General features: G+C 32.7%; 1 protein-coding gene across 1 annotated transcript in view; it reads right to left on the bottom strand.

Moving 5' to 3' along the window:
* LOC142332437 (uncharacterized) overlaps positions 1 to 20,484 on the bottom strand; it is a 207,401-nt gene that overhangs the window by 121,754 nt on the left and 65,163 nt on the right. Inside the window, exon 2 of the mRNA XM_075378882.1 lies at positions 7,365 to 7,561. Coding sequence (XP_075234997.1) covers positions 7,365 to 7,561 — 197 coding nt within the window. The remainder of the gene's footprint in view (positions 1 to 7,364; positions 7,562 to 20,484) is intronic.

Below are 20,484 nucleotides of genomic sequence, written 5' to 3'. Positions count from 1 at the left end.
AAACCCACTTTATATCTTTATACCATGCTTGTCTTACTATTTTTAAAAAATATTTCGCCCCAAATTCTCCTCCTTCCCCAAAAATCGAAGAAAACGCTATCTTTTTATTTATTGCATATTTTTAAACGAATTTTGTTTTGTTTTTCTAAGCATAGTAGTAGTGCAAATGGCACCAAAATATACTTTGGGTGCAATATTAGGGATGAGGAAGCCGATTAAAGTTTAAAGGTATTTTCAACTTTATAAGAATAAATTACCGATTCAAAGAAAGTATAACAACTTTTTTATCAGTTTTTTTATTCTTCCGGCTATGTAGTTAGACAATGTACTGTAAAAGGTAAACTGCCTTAATTTATTAGTCAAATCTTGCATATCGAGGTTTTTGCAGATATCGACTTTTCATTACTTCTTCTAAACCAAATACTACAATCATAATACCGAAAAATTCTGGAAGGATGTATGTATGTACGTACTGAATATATGTTGATCCGTCATTTGCCTGATATCTCCGTACCGGATGGACCGATTTAGATAAAATTTATTTAGCGTGATGATTTTTATATATCGAGTATTGATGCCGTTTAATTTTGGTCACAATCGGTTAAAGGAATTGGTAAATACTGTCCCATATATTAGAATTTTATTAAAAAAATAGAATAACTTTTCTGCATAATTCTTTACGCGAATACTTATACAGAGTGATTTTTTTTAGTCCCGTTACCCAATTGTTAAAAGTCTGTTAATTTTTTTTCTAAGAAAGGGAAATTTTGTTTTATGACACGAAGTTGGTAGCGCTACTCAACCGGTATAGATACGGCAGTGTCAGTTGATTCTCCTTGAGCTGTGTAAACTTTTGTATTATTTCCGGTCGTGTTACGAACAGAATATCTTTTACTATAGAACAACGAGTTTTCATTCTTGAACAATATTTTGCTACGAAATCGTACGCGAGTGTAAAAAAATAATTTCAAATTAAATTTGTCGGTGTTCCTTCGCCAGAAAAAAATATCAATTTCTAGGTTAGCAAACCGATTTCGAGAGACAGGTAGTGTTTGCGACAGAAAACGTAGCGGTCGACCAACTCGCTTGACAGATGACGTTTTAGAGAATGTGTAAACAAGATTGCTCAATTCTCCACGGAAAACTTTACGAAAACTTTCCACGCAAATCGGTTTATCGTATTTGAGTGTTCAGAAAGCCGCTAAAAAATTGAAATTGTATCCGTATCGCGTACGATTATTCCAAGAGCTTCAGCCTCCAGATTTAAACAAGCGATTTCAATATTGCCGTTGGTTAAGGTCTCTCGTAAACGATAACGGAATCGAATTGTTAAACACAGTGTTCTTTAGTGACAAAGCTTGGATCCATATCGACGGTTACGTAAACTGCCAAAACTGTTGAATTTGGGCGGTTGAAAATCCTAACGCTTTACAAGACAAATCTTTGCATACTGAAAAAATTGGTGCGTGGTGTGCGATATCTCGTCATCGTATAGTCGGACCCGTATTCTTCGAACAGACAGTAAACGGTGAAGTATACAGGAATATTGTGCGCCAATTTGTGTCCCTCCTGGAACCTCAAGAACGGTATTGCTGGTTTCAGTAAGACTGCGGTACATGCCACACGTCTTGAGATACCGTGGATTTTCTTTGATGATCGAATAATAAGCAAGGGCTTATAGCTTCCAAGGTCCCCAGAATTCGATCAAAAGAATTTTTTGTGTATAAACAACGCTTTTGATGTACCTCCACAAGAAAAGATCGCAAGGTGTCAGGTCTGGACAAGACCTGACACCTGGACAACACCAGGTCTGGTGTTGGAAATGAAGTCGATGAATGTTTTCAAGTTCATCCAGCTCAGGAAAGCAATAATCGGTTAAAATGTCAAGATACACAACTCCATTAATTGTTTTTTCAGCAAAGAAGAAAGGCTCTATTACACGATTTTTCATCACACCACACCAAACATTAACTTTAGGCGAATCGCGTTGTTTATCAATAATTGCGTGTGGGTTTTCAGAGCCTCATATTCGTGAATCGTGTCTGTTAACACATCCATTCACATGGAATGTAGCTTCGTCTGTAGAAATTATATCGTCTAAAAATGATTCGTTTTCACTTATTCTGCCCAACATTTCAACAGCGAATTTGTAACGTTTTACACCATCATCGGGTTTCAATTCCTGCTGTATCTGGATTTTATAAGCTTGTAATTTCAGTTTTTTATGTAAAACTTTGTGAACTGTTGATTTTGGAATACCTAATTCGACGCTTCGACGGGGGATGGACTTACCAGGACTTTTAATTGCCGATTGTATAATTAATTCAACCGTTTCGTCCGGTACACTTGGTCTGCCGGTTGATTTCTGTTTCTTAACTCCCGTTTCTTCAAATTGTTTGAACCGACGTGTTATGTTATTTTTGTATGGTGGATCTCTTCCGAATTCACGTCGAAACGCACGTTGAATTAAAATTATGGATTTTAATTCAGCCATCAATAAAACACACTTTGCTTTGTCTTTATCCGAGAACATAGTAACTCACTAAACTCACCAACAATACAAGAACTGACGTTGTGGTTACAATTGCTGATAAACAAACTTTTGGGTTGGAGGCTTTCAGGGATACCAATATAACATCTAGTAATTTCCCTAAAATCTTCCTATGAATTACTGAAACCGCACCATTCTTTTATGATAACTATGTATAATAGAATATTTGTTAATTTTTACACGGTTCATGTTGTTGTATGATCCTGTAGTAGAACATCGATTTAAAAATTAAAATAAAACGTTTTTTATTATTTTTTAAAAAAATTGATGTATTTCTTATTTTTATTTGTTTATTGTCTTTAGTATGATCGGCGTGATTTGATTTTTGTCTACTTGGTATTTGTAAGCGTATATGTAATCTTGAAAATTTTTTTTTAGTATCTCTTTTATAATTATGTAAACAGTTTTCAATTTATATGTAGGAGGAGGATAAAGGTTAGGTTCTATGTATGTTTTTACTTTATGTCACATGATATTTTGTATCGTCGATTACGATAGAGATCTTGTGCGATACGTCTAACACAACGTACAAAGTTTAAAAGGGAAACGTGCGTATAATTTGTTTGTTATCCATAATAATACTTGTCATCGTTCTATTGTCACAAATCAGTTTCACACGCCTTCATTTCCCTTCACTTCACTTGTCACACGTATCACATAACCAAATATGTATAATATAGGTACATTACCCGATTCTATTACCACCCCTCCTTTTTGCATTTATTATTATAAACAAGCCCTTCCCTTGTTCACACCGATCAACCCCCCGGTACTCATTACAACCAAACATAAATCGTATTATCATATATCTTCAATCTATCTAACAAAATAACATATCTGATTACATATTTAACGTATGATGCAAGTACAAATAAACATATTAAGTTACAACAACCGATACAGATATTTTGTTAAACTGTATAATATTTCGTTTGTGTTTTGGAATTTTTACGCGTGCTTTGTTGAAAATTCTTATTAAAAATAGTATTTAATAATTATTTACTTATTAATTTACGCAGCAACAACAAACTGATGCCAAAATCTTACTGTGGTGAATAAAAATGAATTTTGGGTACGTTTTATACCCCCCTCCACTTTTGTCGAATTATTTCACATAAAAAAATTACAAAATGTAGCATGTTTTATAATAATTGATGAATAAAAAATTAGAGAAAACACAATAACAAGCTGTTTTATACCGGTCATTTTAAACATTCTCCGTATTAACATATTAGTAAAGCTTAGCGAGCGAAGCGAACGTAGGTTAGGTTTGGTTCGATTATATTTATAATTATAAGCAATAATGGTTATATTTTTAATATGTAAATATGTTAATATGGAGAATATTTAAAAATCGGTATAAAACAGCATGTTAGTGTGTTTCCTTTAATGATCGATTAATATAGAACATGCTATATTAAATAACTTTTAAGTGAAAAATGTTCGAAAAATGAGGGGGGCATAAAACTAAAAAATCTGGAATTTTGTTACGTATAAAAGATGACATGCCTGACTGTGATTCAAACTTCCCGATGAAAGGCAGCGACTTTATCATTCTGCAAGGGAAATCGGAAAATAATAAAAGGAATCGTTACAATTTACAAACGATAAACAAGATTGAGTTAAACCTCCTTTATCCGTGGACTGTTTCAATCAACCAGCCAATAAACCCTACCTACATTTTAATGCTTTAATACAGAATGTAAAAAAATTCGCTGTTTAAACATATTTAATGTTTTAAGTTTTACTTGCAGTAATTATCCATAAAAAAATTAGTAGTACCCTACTAAAAAGTTACAAATAATTATATATTTATCTAAAGTAAAGATATTCGCAACAATTAACTACTTTTGAAGTCGGTGCCAGTCAACGCAAGTAAACAAAAAAAAACCTATGATCTATATAATAATACAAATCCTATACGGAAACTTGGAATCCTTAATTGATACTATGAAAAAGAAGCGTATTTCTTTCTGTGCACACTTGTTAAGATTACGGTAGGATAGGATTATCAAGAGAATTATTGATCAATTTTGGTCTTTAAAAAATCCGCCATTATGGATCAAAGAAATTAAAGAAGAGATGCAAGAATTAAATTTGACTTACGAAGATTTACTTAATAAATCCAAAAAATTAAAATTTGTTATTAAAGATCCGAATACCGACTTTAAAGTAAGAACTTTTAATTATACAAAAAGGGTTTATTCAGAAGAGGTTCGTAAAGCAAGATCATTAAATATTGGGAAAAAGTAAAAGCTAAGAACTTAAAGGCCAAAAGATCGACAAATAAGACGAATTATTCTGAGTAAAGTGGTCCTTTGTGGTCTTAAAAATAAAAAAAAAAAAAAAATCCTACTTCAAACAAGCAAAATTGGTTATAGAAGTTTTACTATTATAAAATGAGATCTACAAAAATATAATAAAACAATAAAATGTGACATGAAAAAATGCGATATAAGAATACTTTATAGATGCTTAGGTACATATATTATCATCAAGTATATGCCTAAGCGAACTCAAGAAGAGGTATGATCGTGAGATAATTTCTCTTATATTCTCTTGAGATTCCGTATTACATGTGGGAATCCCGTTTAGCCACCTAGCGGTCAGTTGAAGTACTAACTGTTGGCTGGTACCAACTTCAAAAATAATTAATTCTTTTACTTTAGTTAGTAAATAAAAATATAATTATTTCTTAATTTTTTAATACTATTATTTTTTGAAGTCTGTTTTTATTTTTTATAAATAATTTTATTGTACAGTCATAGGGAACAGAGCAACATGGTACTGGTGCGAGCGATCAGCGGCTAAGGGTATCGAGTCCTTCGGTGTTTTTGATTTTTTCCTAAGATTATAATCGGATTTGCTTAAAATTTATACGGGATCATTCTGAAAGTATACTCTATCGATTAAAAAAAAAAGTATATAAAAATCTGAGTTATTGCGTTTTATACATTAGGAAAAAAATACTGTCAAATTAATAATCTCCTTATTTCGGTTAAATAAAATAAAAGTCGGTTAATAAGATGAAAGAATAACTCTTACAGTTTTTCCTTATAAGTGTTCAATGAGAGGATCTTTCGTCAAGCGACATTCATTCAACCCATACGAGAGTTCGTTCCATACATTAATCGGCAATTCTGGAGTAATGGAAACGACAGCTGCTTCAATCCAATGCCTCATATGGGATAGATCAGTAAGTAGCGGAGGCTGATACATAAGATTCTGGTAAAACAACCGCCAAGGAAAAAAAAAAGATATGTTCGCTCCGTGCCGAACAAATTGCACGACTAATGGTCGAGATAAACTTCATTCGACCGATCCCGTCCATCCCGCCAAGTAAAATCCTCTAATACATCTTGCGGTTCAGGAAAGAACTAAGAATTTATCGATCCAAAAAAAAAACCACTTCCGTCACACGCTTGCAACAGCGAAAAGAAACGGCTCTTAAACTATTCGTAGTCATATTACACAGAAAATATTTAATTCTAACACGCTGGAAGCGGTTCTTCAAATATGAAGAAAAACAATTCGATAATTATTCCTTATTTCCGTCAATTTCAGTCTTTCTATCGTGATTTTACGGTATAAAACATGTAAAATATCTAACTTGTAGCATCTAACAGACCAAACTGGAAATGATAGCTGATGTAAGAAGTAAGTCACATTAAGAATTGGTGGAAAATCACTCGTTAATAATTTGGCGATAGAAATCTTCTTTCTCCATCGGATCTTATCATTAATTCTGTTTAATAAAAACAACAATCGGAAATTTAAACGGAAATTTTCATTTAAAAAAAAATCTTTACATATACACATCGTTATGTCTAATAATATTACAAGGAAATTTACTGTAGCTGCGACAAAAAAAAAAAAAAAATACAGAAAAAATCCTTTTCGACACGCCAGAAGATGGAGGTATATTTCCCCGGTGCTAAATAGGGGATAAAAAAGATTTCCACCTTAAAGTTAAGAAAAACTTCAAATTTATTCAATATGACAATGGTTGCATGTGAAAAAATTTCACATATTTATCATACAAGCCCCATCTTCTTACAATTCCAGGAACATTTTGGTCATCCCTTGCGGGTTGACCAAAATGTTGCTGGAATTGTAAGAAGGGTTGATCATATGAAAAATTATTTCAGACAAAGGTTTTAGGTAATGTTTAGAGGACTAATGACCATTTTAAACCGATTTGATACTGTGCTTATTAAAGGTGGTATGATTTTTTCTTAGAAACCCCATTTTTTCCATCACCTGGGTCAGTGGATGGTGATATCAAAAAACTTTACTTAGATAAGTTTTAGGCCCTAATTCATAGAATAGTAGGAACTTTAAATAAATGCGATATTTTACTTAATGAAAATGTTATAGCGATAAATTTTTTTTCGAAAAAAGTTCCCCATTTACACCTGCATGGTCCGATTTTGGCCATTAACAAACTGGACCGAGATTTTGGCTCGTTATATTTTATGTATGAAATTGAAAATAATTGACGCAAAATTACGACGGTTATCGTGTCCACAAGAAAGTGAAATATATATATAAATTTTTGAACTGACGGTGGTTTTGGGGTCTGGAGGATGTGAAACGCGAAGATATGTCAAAATATTCCGGAAGTCGAATCATGGTACTCATTACAATAGGTAGCTTTCATATGAAATCTACCTAAAAATATCAGAAATGTATTATTTAAAACAGGATCTCGCTTTTGTCTGAAAATAATTAATTACATTATACGTGTAAGAAAAAGATTTCTAGAGGTAAAAAGTATTAAATAATTTTTTTCAAGTTAGATTCTAAGTATTACCTGTACTCTGGCTTCTGTTAAATCAATTTTCATAGCGATCTCTTCTCTTGTATAAATATCTGGATAATGTGTTTCTTGAAAAGCCCTTTCCAATTCTTTTAGTTGAGCAGATGTAAACGTTGTCCTTATTCGACGTTGTTTTCTTTTTTCCGTTAGAACACCGTCATGACCCGGATATACTTTATACGGAAGACCACCTGTAACAACCAGAAGTAAATTAAATTAAAAATAATAGTAATAAATTTTTAATAACGAAATAAAATTATAGGTTTTATTTTAACAAAATTATTTTATGACTGTAATCTAATATGACCCCCCTCTAAAATATACGTGACAGAATGGAAGTTCCAGGTTTGACTCTCGGTCAATAATGATAATTTTTACACCGTCAGTAAAAATTATTTATCATCCGTCAGTAAAATGTTTATCGGGTGTCAATCTGTCGTTTCTTTATAAAAAAAATGATCGATTTCCAATAAAAGGGTAGAAGTAAAGCTCCACCATATTTCTTTTTTTTAAAATGTATTTTCAAGTCATTCATTACCATACGGAAAAATCTCGATGAATTATTCTTTTTATGATGTGGAGGAACGTGCTTTTATTTATATGTTGTATGTTTTCTATAAAAATTGGAAAGTTTTTGAATGAAAAGTTATATTTTATATTTTCCAAAGTGTTTTCTACTTTTTTTGCTGTTATTTAATATTAGTTATAGCCTACAATATATATATATATATATATATATATATGTGTGTGTGTGTGTGTGTGTGTGTGTGTGTGTGTGTGTGTGTGTGTGTGTGTGTGTGTGTGTGTGTGTGTGTGTGTGTGCGTGTGTGTGTGTGTGTGTGTGTGTGTGTGTGTGTACATATACACACCATGATGATTTTCAAATACTGTAATTATTTCATGTGAAAATTCCAGTAGATTAATTAGAAATAGTTAGAAATTTAGATTGGAAAACTACTAAATATTCCTGTACTCCCGATTATCATACGAGAACTCCCGATTGTCTCGTACATACTTCGCGCTATGTAGAGTGTCACACGAAATGATCCACCATTTGTTTTGGCAATAATTGTTAGGTTAATAATTATTAATATTTTTTACGTTGGCAGAAGTGACACCAGTTCATGAGTATTAGTTTGTTTTTTTCCGAGTGCGCGGTTTATGTATCATTCCAAGACGGCTGACAAAGAAAAACTGACTGTTGAACTGCGCGTAAAGAATTTGTTGTTTTTAAATGAAACGAATACTGTGCTGCTTACACAAAGACGGCTTCGTTCCCCTTTTCTAACTCGGTGGTCGCTCTCATTTAAAACAATACGTACACTTTAAGAAAAATTTAATAGTGACCGTTCAATATTTGAGAGTAGCGCGAATAGCCTGCCGATGTTCGATCTCCACAGAACGCCAAAGTTATCAGAGCAGCGTTGTTGAGAAGCCCGGACAAATCAACAAGAAATGTAGCAGCACGACTTGGAATTTCTAGACGATTTGAGCAGTGAATTTAACACCGATTTGCATTTATATCCGTAAAAAAATAACAGTTTTACCTAAATTAACGGTTAATAAGAAACATCAAATAATGGCATTCGCTGAACTGGCTGTGTACAAGACGCAGTGTTGAACAATGTCTGGTTTTCAGATGAGGCACATTTTCACTTATACGAGGTTGTTAATAAGCAAAATGTGCGTTTTTAGGCTTCTGAAAATCCACATGCGCTTCATGAAAACGTGCATGACCCTCCAAGAATTACGGTACAGGCCCCTACCTCAAGTCACGGGGTAATAGGGCCATTCTTTTTGGACAGTGAACAATGAACGTTATCTAAACATGCTGCTTAATAATTTTGTTCCTCAACTTCTTGCAAACGGGTTTCGATTAGAAGACAAATGGTTCATACAGGACGGAGCCAGACCCCACACAGCTAATGTTGTCTTAGACTTTCTGCATGAAATTTTTTATGCAAATGTCATCACAAACCGATTTCCTAATCATTTTCCGCATGGACAGAATCTGCATCCGCATAGTCCTGATTTGAATCGGTGTGATTATTTTCTTTGGGGATTTCTAAAGGGAAAGATATTCCCTAAACATCCTCGTACAGTGATGGAACTACGAGAGCTGATCATCGAGGCGTGCAACAAGATATCCGAGGATATGCGTCGTCGAGTTATTAACAACATAGGAGTTCGTGTTGAAGAAGTTGCTAGATGTGATAGTGGTCATATCGAACACGTGACAAACAGAACATAATTTTCAACTATAAACGCGTTGTATTTTAATTTTATGTTTTGCTACTCAAATAAATATTTTAAAACAAAACTAAATGTCGGATCAATTCGTGCACCTCTCTGTATGTCAGTATAATTTTTACGAATTTTTTTTTAACAATGCACAGTTTCTCGTCTTTGTTTATTTGTTAATCTTTTTTTCATACCAAACGAACGCCGTTTTTTATAACTTATCAATTTATTAAATAAAAATTCGGGAGGAATTTTCCTGTCCAAAAAAAAATATTCTTAAATTAAAAAATATTCTCATAAAAGCCTGATTCACAGAAGTTGCATTACCAGATTTCAAGGTTTTATATTAATAAAATTTGGAGTTGTAAAAAATTAGTGAAACTTTTTATCCTCCCATTTCTTTTGAATTATTCAAAAAAGTCAGATTTTAACGCTGATATGTCATTATTATGCAATTATTTTACGTACAATAATAATTAACTATTAAATTACAATAGAATTAATGAAAACAGCTCTGTTTAAAATTCGTATATTTAAAATATTTTGGGAGGATAATTTTCTAAAAATTGTTTTACAAATATTACTTATATCGAGGAGGTAATAAATAAAAAAGGGAAAAATTAGCCCCTTTGGAATTTCTAATGCGGTACGATATAATTTGTTTTTATCCCCACCACCTTTTTTGGATATAAAAACAGATTTCAATCGGCATAAATATATCTCATCGCATATTTAAATAATTCATATAATAATATTTCTACGTTAATGCAGTTTAAAGTTATGTATCCACCGGGTGATCTAGTGGTGAACTGGTCATCGAAAATCAGCTAATTTTAAAATCGAGAGTTCTAAGGTTCAAATCCTAGTGAAGGCAGTTACTTTTATGTGGATTTGAATTCAAATCCATATAAAGTGACTTGGTCTTCGCCTCCGTGGCGCGAGTGGTAGCGTCTCGGCCTCTCATCCGGAGGTCCCGGGTTCAAATCCCGGTCAGGCATATTGACATTTTTACACACGCTATAAATCATTCATCTCATCCTCTGAAGCAATACCTAACGGTTAAACAAAAGAATAAATAAATAAAACACAAAAAAAAGAATACTAGGTCGTGGATACCGGTGTTCTTTGGTGGTTAGGTTTCAATTAACTACACATCTCAAGAACGGTCAACCTGAGTTTATAAAAGATTATACTTCATTTACATTTATAAATATCCTTCATCATTCTCTATCATTCTCAATCATTCTCTAAAGTAGTACCTTACGGTGGTTCCAGAGGCTAAACAGAAAAAAAATCTTGAAGGTACGAAATTTAACCGAATATTGTCTATATGTCTTTTGAAAAAAAAACAATCAAGCTGACATTTAAGTAACTCTAAAACAAGTTTAATTCAGATAATTAACTATTTATAATATTATAAATCGGTTGAAATTCTTTATTTTAGACAAAGAAGGTGTGGTTTTTAGAATAATTATTTTTTGCGGAATTAATATAAAAAAAATCCCTTTCGGCACGCCGGACGGTGGAGGTAGATTTCACCGGTGCTACGTAAGGGATAAAAAAGATTTCCACCTTAAAGTTAAGAAAAACTTCAAATTTACTCAATACGACAATGGTTGCATGTGAAAAAAAGTTTCACATGTCTAGCATACAAGCCCCCGTCTTCTTACAATTCCAGCAACATTTTAGTCATCCCTCGCCGTAAGGGTTGGTCATATCAAAAATTGTTTCAAAAAAACGTTTTAAATAATGTTTAAAGGACTAACAACCACTTTAAACCGATTCAACACTGCGCTTATTAAGGAAGGTATGATATTTTTTTTTTGTCTTCAAAACCCCATTTTCCACCCCCTGGGCCAATGGTTGGTGATATCAAAAAACTTCACTTAGATAAGTTTTAGGCCCTTATACAAAGAATAGTAGGAACTTTAAACGAATTCAATATTTTGCTTAATAAGAAAGTTATAGAGATATTTTGTGTTTTCGAAAAAGGCTCCCCCATTTCCACCCTTATGCTCTGATTTTGACCGTTAACGAACTCAACCGACATTTTAGGTCGATTTATTTTTAGGAAACAATTTGAAAGTGATCGGCGCAAAATTACGGTAGTTATCGTGTCCACAAGAAAGTGAAATATATATATGCATATGTATAGAGAGAGAGAGAGAGAGAGAGAGAGAGAGAGAGAGAGAGAGAGAGATAAATGTATATATAAACTTTTGAGCTGACTGTGGTTTTGTGGTTTGGAGGATATGAAACGCGAAGATATGTAGAAAATTTCTGGAAGTCGAATCAAGGTACTCGTATTTTCGGCCTTATGATATTGTTATCGAGGTAATATACTTTCCACTTTCATAACTTTTCACTCCGCTGATATATATATATTTTTTTTTTTAATATAATAGAATCAATGCCCTCTAAATAAAAGTTATTCTACCAAATTTAAAGTTTCTGCATCGGTTCGTCCCTGTACTATTAAGTTTAATAGAGGCCAACACAATACATACACTTTTTTAAAATGGTTATTTCCGGATTTCGGCGTTTATTGGTCCCCTGAATCAGAAAATTTTGTTCTGTACATCTCGACGAGTAATTTTTGATACCATGACAAATAGTAACGCGTCTTTTATATTCTATAATAGTCGTATAAGGTAAGTAAAAAGAAATATTTTTAAATAAATTAAACTTTGGAAAAATTAACTTAAAAAAATAAGGGGGTAATCAATCCAGTATTTGAAAAAAGAATGCTTTTTTGTTTCATTTATTGATGCTTTAAAATCTGCTTTTTAATATTATATATTTATTTTTTCTATTTCTTAAGTGTAAATGCTAAAAAAAAAATCTGATGTGGACACCACATGACTTCCTTGTACGCCTATATACACATAGCCAAATAAAACACGCCCATATACACAATTTTTTCTGCACTTCATCGAAACTTATTTCATTTAAGTGAGATACGATCCTCCAATTCTTTAATAAAATGGACATTTACACAGAAAAATGGCCCTAAAACGTTACTTAGCATTTTATATTAGTTTATATATTAATTTTGTTTCAAATCACTAAAGTAGATAGGTGTAAGTGAGAACGAGTCGGATCCGTAACCATGTATACATCGGTTCGTATCTGACTTCGTATACATATATTTTTTTAACTTTTTTTTAAATTTAAATATACTGATTTATTAATAAGTATTTAACACTAATTGTAAAAATGTTTGAATTGAAATGAAAAATAAACAAAATTTTATTATAAAAAAAAATGAAATGAAATATTTAAATTAAAACAAAAAGTTAAAAAAAAGAAAGATAAAATTTGATTCGAACCGATGTGCCTTCTTCTAAGATCCAAATATTTAATTAATTAAAACTTCTATTGGCTATAACTTTCAAACCAATGAAAATAAGTACCATTTATGAATCGTTGAAAAGATCTCACGTGGGCTTATTACATTGCAGTTAAAAAAAAGTCTAAGGCTCTGTCTTGGGGCCACTCCTTTGGAATCTGGTCTATGACGGAATTCTCGGGCTGAGTTATCCTCTGGGTGTTTTCCCAGTGGCTTTTGCTGACGACCTGGCCTTGGTTGTTACTGGAAAAACTGAAGTAGAGGTATCGGAGAAGGCAAACGCAGCGATACGAATGGCAGAAGTCTGGATGTCTACTAAAGGCTTAAAACTTTCGCATGGTAAAACAAAATACGTAGTCATGACAGGTCGTAGGAGAATATCTGACATCCTAATTCGAGTAGGGGGTAATCTTGTCCAGCAACAGACTTCAGCCAAATATTTAGGGATCTGGCTTGACAAGAGGAGGAGTTTTACGGCACACGTGAATGAAATACGTAAACGAGCTGAATGCACGGTCCAAAATCTTAGCAGATTATTCGGTAATATGACAGGATCCAGAACTGCGAAGCGTAAGATTTACGCTCACGTAGTTAATTCCATCTTACTTTACGGTGTACAAGTCTGGGAAAGAGCTCTGCGTGCCGACAAGAACAGAAGAGCCCTTGAAGGAATTCAACGGCGCATGGGCTTAAGAGTGATATGCGCATATTCTTCAGTCTCCACCGAGGCAGTACTCGTAATTGCAGGAGTTCCTCCGCTTAAACAACTGGCGGAGATGCGAGTGAGTATAGCATGTGGACAACCTTCTAAAGAAGCATATGAAGAGATGCTGCGTAATTGGCAACATCGTTGGGATGTAGCCAACACGGGACGATGGACACATCGTTTGATACCTTTGATCCGACCGTGGATAGAAAGGAAGTTCGGGGACATAAATTACTGGATAACGCAATTTTTTACAGGGCATGGGTCGTTCAGGTCCTATTTATGTGCGAGACTAAGGGTAGATAACAACAACTGTCCTTACTGTGGGGCTTATGATTCCCCTGAACATGTAGTATTTGAATGTAACCGTTGGACTGAAAGCAGGCAATCCTGTGTAAGACGTATAGGGCCATTATCTACGGAGAATGTGGTGGATAAAATGCTACTTAACGAGGATAACTTTAATGTGATCTCGTCGTTTATAACCGCAGTTATAAAGAAGAAAGATGAGGAAGCTCGTCAAGAAGAAACCGCTCGCTGATGACGGCTTGTATGTGGAATTTCCACCTACGAAAAAAAAGAACTAACCGGTGAACTGACCTGCCATGCCGGACATACAGCCGGCGGGCGGGGAGGCGAGCTAGAGTAAAGGACACTCCTCTGGCGCGAGTCAAACTTGATTGTAGATCCGTTCCAGAGGAGTAGGTGGAAATATAAAAAAAAAAAAAGTTAAAAAAAAGTCCAAAATCCAAATGTTTAAAAATTGAAACCCTGCTTTATTTAGAGGTCTGACTGTATATATATTTTTGACCCAGTCGATTGAAATCAAAAGGAAAGGTACACAAATAGATGTTACAACAGTCCTAAATCCAAAATTTCAACATTGTACGGATAATCGTTTTTGAGTTATGGGAGATATATACGTACAGACGTTACGCCGAAAATAGTCAAAATGGATTCAGGGATAATCAAAATGGTTATTTCAGTTGAAATCAGAAAACAGAAATTTTTCGCGATTAAACAATTCTTCCTTTACTTCGTACAAGGAAGTAAAAATATTTAATTCCAATATCGGTTGTTGCTATGTGAAATTTCTTCTTTTAACATAAAACAATTGTCGATTTGCAAAAATTTATTTCTCGAGTTTAAATAGCAATAAGCAGTTTATTTATGACTCATTTTAAATCTTATTTTGTCGTCTTTTAATACATTTTTTTCCCATCTGAAGTCGCACTACATTTAGAATAGTGAAGTTATATGATTGTGACGTGCACATTTGTTTACTGTGTAATATTTTGACAAATGCTTTTGAATATTTTCATTTTTAATGTTAATTATTTACATCGGACCATTAATTACTGTTTTTTATTTCACATTGTGTAATTATTTGGGTGCCATTTCTAAAACATTGTTCACATGTGATTGTAGTAATGAGTTAAGTATAAGTTATAGCTAAAATTGACATAAATTCTTTATCTATGATGTGTCGAAAGGTTATCTTAAAATAATTCGCATGAAATTAAATAAAAAATAAAATTTCAAGGAAACGTTATCATCTTTTTTTTTAAATTTTCGCAAAAAAACAATTTTCTGATGGTGGAAACTGGTAAACAAAAAACGTTCTACACATCACTGAACAAAACGTTCTGTTTATATTGGTTAAATAATTAGGTTTCTAGGATAAATCATATCGGAGATAAAACGTTTCTCGTCAATGACGATTATTTACCCTACTCTCAATTTTAGGGGTTGTAAATCAAATCCGTTTAAAGACATTTTCAGACCAGAACGGCAAAAGAATTCCAAAAACTAAAAAAAAGGGGAAATTGGGTTGATTACAAACTTATTAACCTAAAATATATAAAAAAGACGTTTTTTTTAACTTTTTTTTAAATTTTGACATTGATATCAGCACCAAATTAAGATTAGTAAGTTTTTTTTATATTGGCATTTATTTTAAAGAAAAAAAAAGATTTGAAGAAAAAATGATATTGTTTTGTGTGAGTATTTTATGTCTGTTTTATTATTACTATACTTTTTCAAAAATATTTGTTTTATTGCCCGTAACGTGTTTGATGTGTGTGTGTGTGTGTATATATATATATATATATATATATATATATATATATATATATATATATATATATATATATATGTATAGAAAACAGAAGGTTTTTTATTTCGTCACTAACGTATGACATTTATTTTAAGGTAACATTCACGCTTAACATTGAAAGGAAAGGAGTTGTATTAGTAGGCGAGTGTAGATGAAAGGGGGGTTAAGATTGAGAACGTAGTAATTTAGGGACGCGCACTGAACCATAAGGAAGAGAAGGTATTCCAACCCGTCTGCGTACCGTACACTGTGATGATGGTGTAAAAAGGACAGGAAAAGATGAAGCGAGGGGGTTGGTGTAACAAGAGCGGGTAGGAGGGGTGATTTTACAGGGTGGATGAGTAGGTAGAGAGGAGGGGATGACAAGTTCGACGTCACATCTGGTGGTCCCCCCGTAGCCTCGTCTTTTGCTTGCTTAAAAGGAGGCGCGCGGCGGCGTTTTACTCGGCGGCGGAATGGAAGTGTACACAACTTGGCTTCTAACGCGATCAATATCTGAGTTGTGTTAGTTAACATGGCCGCTATTTGATATAGCTTACCTTTAAGGTACCTCTTTTTTTAAAAAAAAGTATAATAATAATAAAATAATTGTTATTATGATCATTAATATTATTTCCTTATGAATCAATAAAAAACAATTAACGAGAAAATCTTTTGTAAAATTAATTTTTTTTTAATGAAAATGAATTAATTAGTAAATTAATAAATTAGCTATTTCCTATATTTTGATCATTTGACGTGTATTGTACTCTCCAAAAGTTACCTTTTTGGGTTTATTTTCTGATGTTAATAAATATTAATTCATATCTAACATTCTCGATTTTATAATTAAATATATTTTAATTTTTAAACAATATTAAACAATAAGATGTTCTTATATTGTACTGCACTATACGATTTTGACTTTTCCCGTTTCCGATGTTTAATTTTCCCATAACGAAAAGTATTTAAATCGGTCCAATTTGGGCATATGCGTTTTATAACGGATCTTGACTTTTTGACATCTAAGGAACCCGAAAAACCGGATTGAAATTTTCCGGATGTTAATGCTCGTATATACGTGTGTGTATTCGGTATGGGCCTCTAAATTGCCTTATATATCCAGAACTACTGGACCGATTTTGATCACACTAGGTCAGATTACTTCTATTTATGTGCAATTGATGCCATTAAATTTTCAACTTAGGTCAAAGGGGTGAGACAGTAGGGCAAGGTTACTCTCAGTATCTGAAGAGTTTGCCTAATTAAGATCATATTTTACTTACACACAATTAAGAAATAACAGTATTTACAAAACAATTTTTTGAAAAAACTACTCCACCCCAAAAAATATTATTGTAGTCGTGTGTACTATGATGTGACATCACAGGTGAGCGGTAAAATTAAATATATTAATAATATTTAAAGTGTAAAAAAGTAACTTGGTTTGGCCAGGTCTCGAACTCGGTCGACTCAGTACCTGGTGAGTTAAGCCTTGCGGCTACACCAGTCTGCCGACCGTACGAGCGAAATTCATTGTATGTAAGTTGTAAAATTACATTAGTTTAGTTAGTATCGACCGTCACCGCTAGTAACGCTACATCCGCGCCGGTTAAATACGGTATGCGCGTCTGCTTTATTTAGAAAAATGGATTAAATAAACGAAAAAATGTTGTATTTAAATCAAATGATAAATATTTTTAATTAAATTTTGTATGTAAGCCAGGCATACAAATTATAATTGTATTGTCAGCTTATTTAATGATAATTTTATGTTATTAAAATATACAGAGCGAGTCAAAATTATGGAAACCCTCACCAACTTTGATGTTGTTCCAGATAGAATACTGTAACTTTCAGGATAAGATATCGTTCAACTACTTTACCTGTTAACAAGAAATAAAATTTGAACTAGGGGTTGTAACATAAACATTTTAAATGGTAAGCCCTTTGTGTGGTAAATCATTTTATTAAAGGCCTTTTTAAGACGAGAAAAACGGTATAAATAAAAAGTAGGTATGATGTCTGTATGAAAAAGGCGGCTGGATAAATTCGGATTTTGAAAAAATTTTATTGATACTTTAAGAAACTGTTGTAACACATAAATTCTACCCTACTAAACGGCATTTATATCTGTGTGCGTCCTCCTTAGCTTAGCACCGGAATGTACCGATCACTAGCGGAAAATCCCGATTGGTTAGTACATGTCTCGTAGTGGTCACGTGTATACTTGTTATATTATTATATATCGATATACCATATATATATATATATATATAGAAGTTTTGGGGGAATTTAGTACCTTTTTACTGATTCGAATATTCGGAAAAAAATCGGAAATATCTCAAAAACGGTTGGTCCTAGTGCTCTGAAAATTTTCCTCCCCCTGAATGATAATTTCATCCGCTCAAAGTGATACCCCTTAGATGATAATATTTTCAAGTGCCCCTGGGGCGCCGTTCGGAAATTGGGGACGAATGCGATGGGGTGCCATCGTAATATCTTGGCAACCGCTCGTCCGATTTTCAAAATTCAAACGGCGTATGTATCAGCAGATCAAGCGCTAACTGTTTAACGCATCTGGTACACTCTTGATTGACCGAATCTTGGTTATACGGAAAGAAAGATGAAAAATTGTTATATTTGATATTTAAAGGTTTAACAAATAAAATTCCTTATGGGAATGAATCTGAGAATTTATTTTTAATTATTAAAGTTTTTTTATACTTAATTCATTTCTTACTTTTATCCCGTTATGAACGTCTAAGAGCACGATTTTTTTTTCTGAGTTCTTGTTTTTCCATTTTTCCACCACTTTTTATTTCTCTAATTCATTTTCTGTTTTCTTTTTTCTGTCAATCAGTTGACATTATTTTGGATAATTTTTTCAATGTAAAAATGAAGTTTCTTTCAACTGGAATGGTGTTCAAAACTATCAGAACCAGCGTATCTGGAGCGACGAGAATCCTTACGGTACCTTCCAAATTAGCGATCACCAAAGATTTTCCCTGAACATACGGACAGATATTTTTAATGACTATCATTTGGATTTTGTCATTCTACTAAATCATTTAAACGGAGAAAAATATCTTGCTCATTTGACGAAAATCTTCCACATTTTTTGGAACCTTTGCAATTAAGAGGAAATATGTGATTTCACCATTATGAAGCTCCAGCAGATTTCAGTTAGTCGTTATTAGATTTCCTGGATGAAACTTTTCATGAAAAAATGGATAGGTCGCGGAGGGCCAGTGTCCTGGTCTGCCCGATTATCTGGCTTTTAACTTCTTGACTTCTAACTGTGAGGCCTTTTGAAATATATTGTTTATTCAATTCCGATGCTTAACATTGAGGATTTTCAACAGAGGATTTCAAGAAATTAGGAATACTCCCGAAATTTTTTAATGGTTAAGATAATCTCTCGGAAAAATACTGGAAACTTGTGGAATATCTCCTCTAATGGTGGACACGTTGAACATCTCTTATAATAATTGTTAATTGTTAATTACACCTAATATTCTACAACAATTAACGTAATATTATCACAGGTTGTTGTTTTATTTTTGTAATTATTAGGTCTATTATTGTGAGAAAATTATTAGTTAATTTGATACTAATTTACAATACTAGAATTAATAAAAAATAAAAACAATTAATATTTCATCGAATTGGACGTAAAGTGAGGGACATGAAAACTGACACGAAATTACAACATCAATTTTCTCCCACAACTCGGCTATTTGTTAACCGATTTTAAAAAATAAAACGTCATTTTGTTCAAAATAAAAGGCTTAATATTTTAGCAAAGCACACGTTTTGATAAAACTTATATTTTTGGAGATATAACGGATTGACAAATACAAATGGCCGCCATTTTGTAATTTGCAAAGGTATTTAAGTCTTGATTTTTTTGCCAGGTTTTAAAACTTTATTACAGGGACACTTACAAATGATTAATGTGATTCTTCTATTCGAACTTGAGATATAAATTGTTATATAAAAATAACAAAATGGCGGACAGCAAGAGAACTATGAAGAAATTGCCGTTTTTCCTAAGAATATTTTTTGTTTAGTTTTACAGTTAGAATCGGAAAAAGTATAGCCAGCCCACCATTTTAGAAACATCCTCTGTGTATAACCTGTGACGCTCCCGATAAAGTAAGGATTCCAACGCGGGGTGATACATTTAAATCAAAACAACCGTTGAGCTACGGTGGAACAAACATACATACGTACACCCTAAATACATTACATTACTTTTTGGGCAAAAAGTATTTCAAGAATACATGCAGTTTCATTAATGTCCTTATAAATGAAAATATACCGATCACATTAACAAATGACTCATTTTCATAAGTAAATATGTGACGATTTAAAAAACTGATAATGTTAATCATACCTTATTTAAAAATTTATTTAATTTATATCATTATTAATAATTCAGATATTTATAGTTTATGAGTTTTATATTGGTAAATATTTCTATTAATTAGATCAATCGTGGGAACATAATTTTATTCGGTATAAATATAATTTACTGAATTACGTCTTTTTTGTCATCAATAAATCTATGAATACATTCGTATTCTATATAGCGTCAAAGAAGGTCCATTTCTGAATATATCTGTTATATATATCAATTAATTTAAATGTCAGGAAAAGATTTTTGAAAGTATATGTTTGGAGTGTCGCTTTATATGGAAGTGAAACTTGGACAATCGGA

The sequence above is a fragment of the Lycorma delicatula genome, chromosome 11 (genome assembly GCF_047948215.1).
Source record: "Lycorma delicatula isolate Av1 chromosome 11, ASM4794821v1, whole genome shotgun sequence".
NCBI lineage: Eukaryota > Metazoa > Arthropoda > Insecta > Hemiptera > Fulgoridae > Lycorma > Lycorma delicatula.
This window is presented reverse-complemented; position numbering and strand designations above follow the sequence as displayed.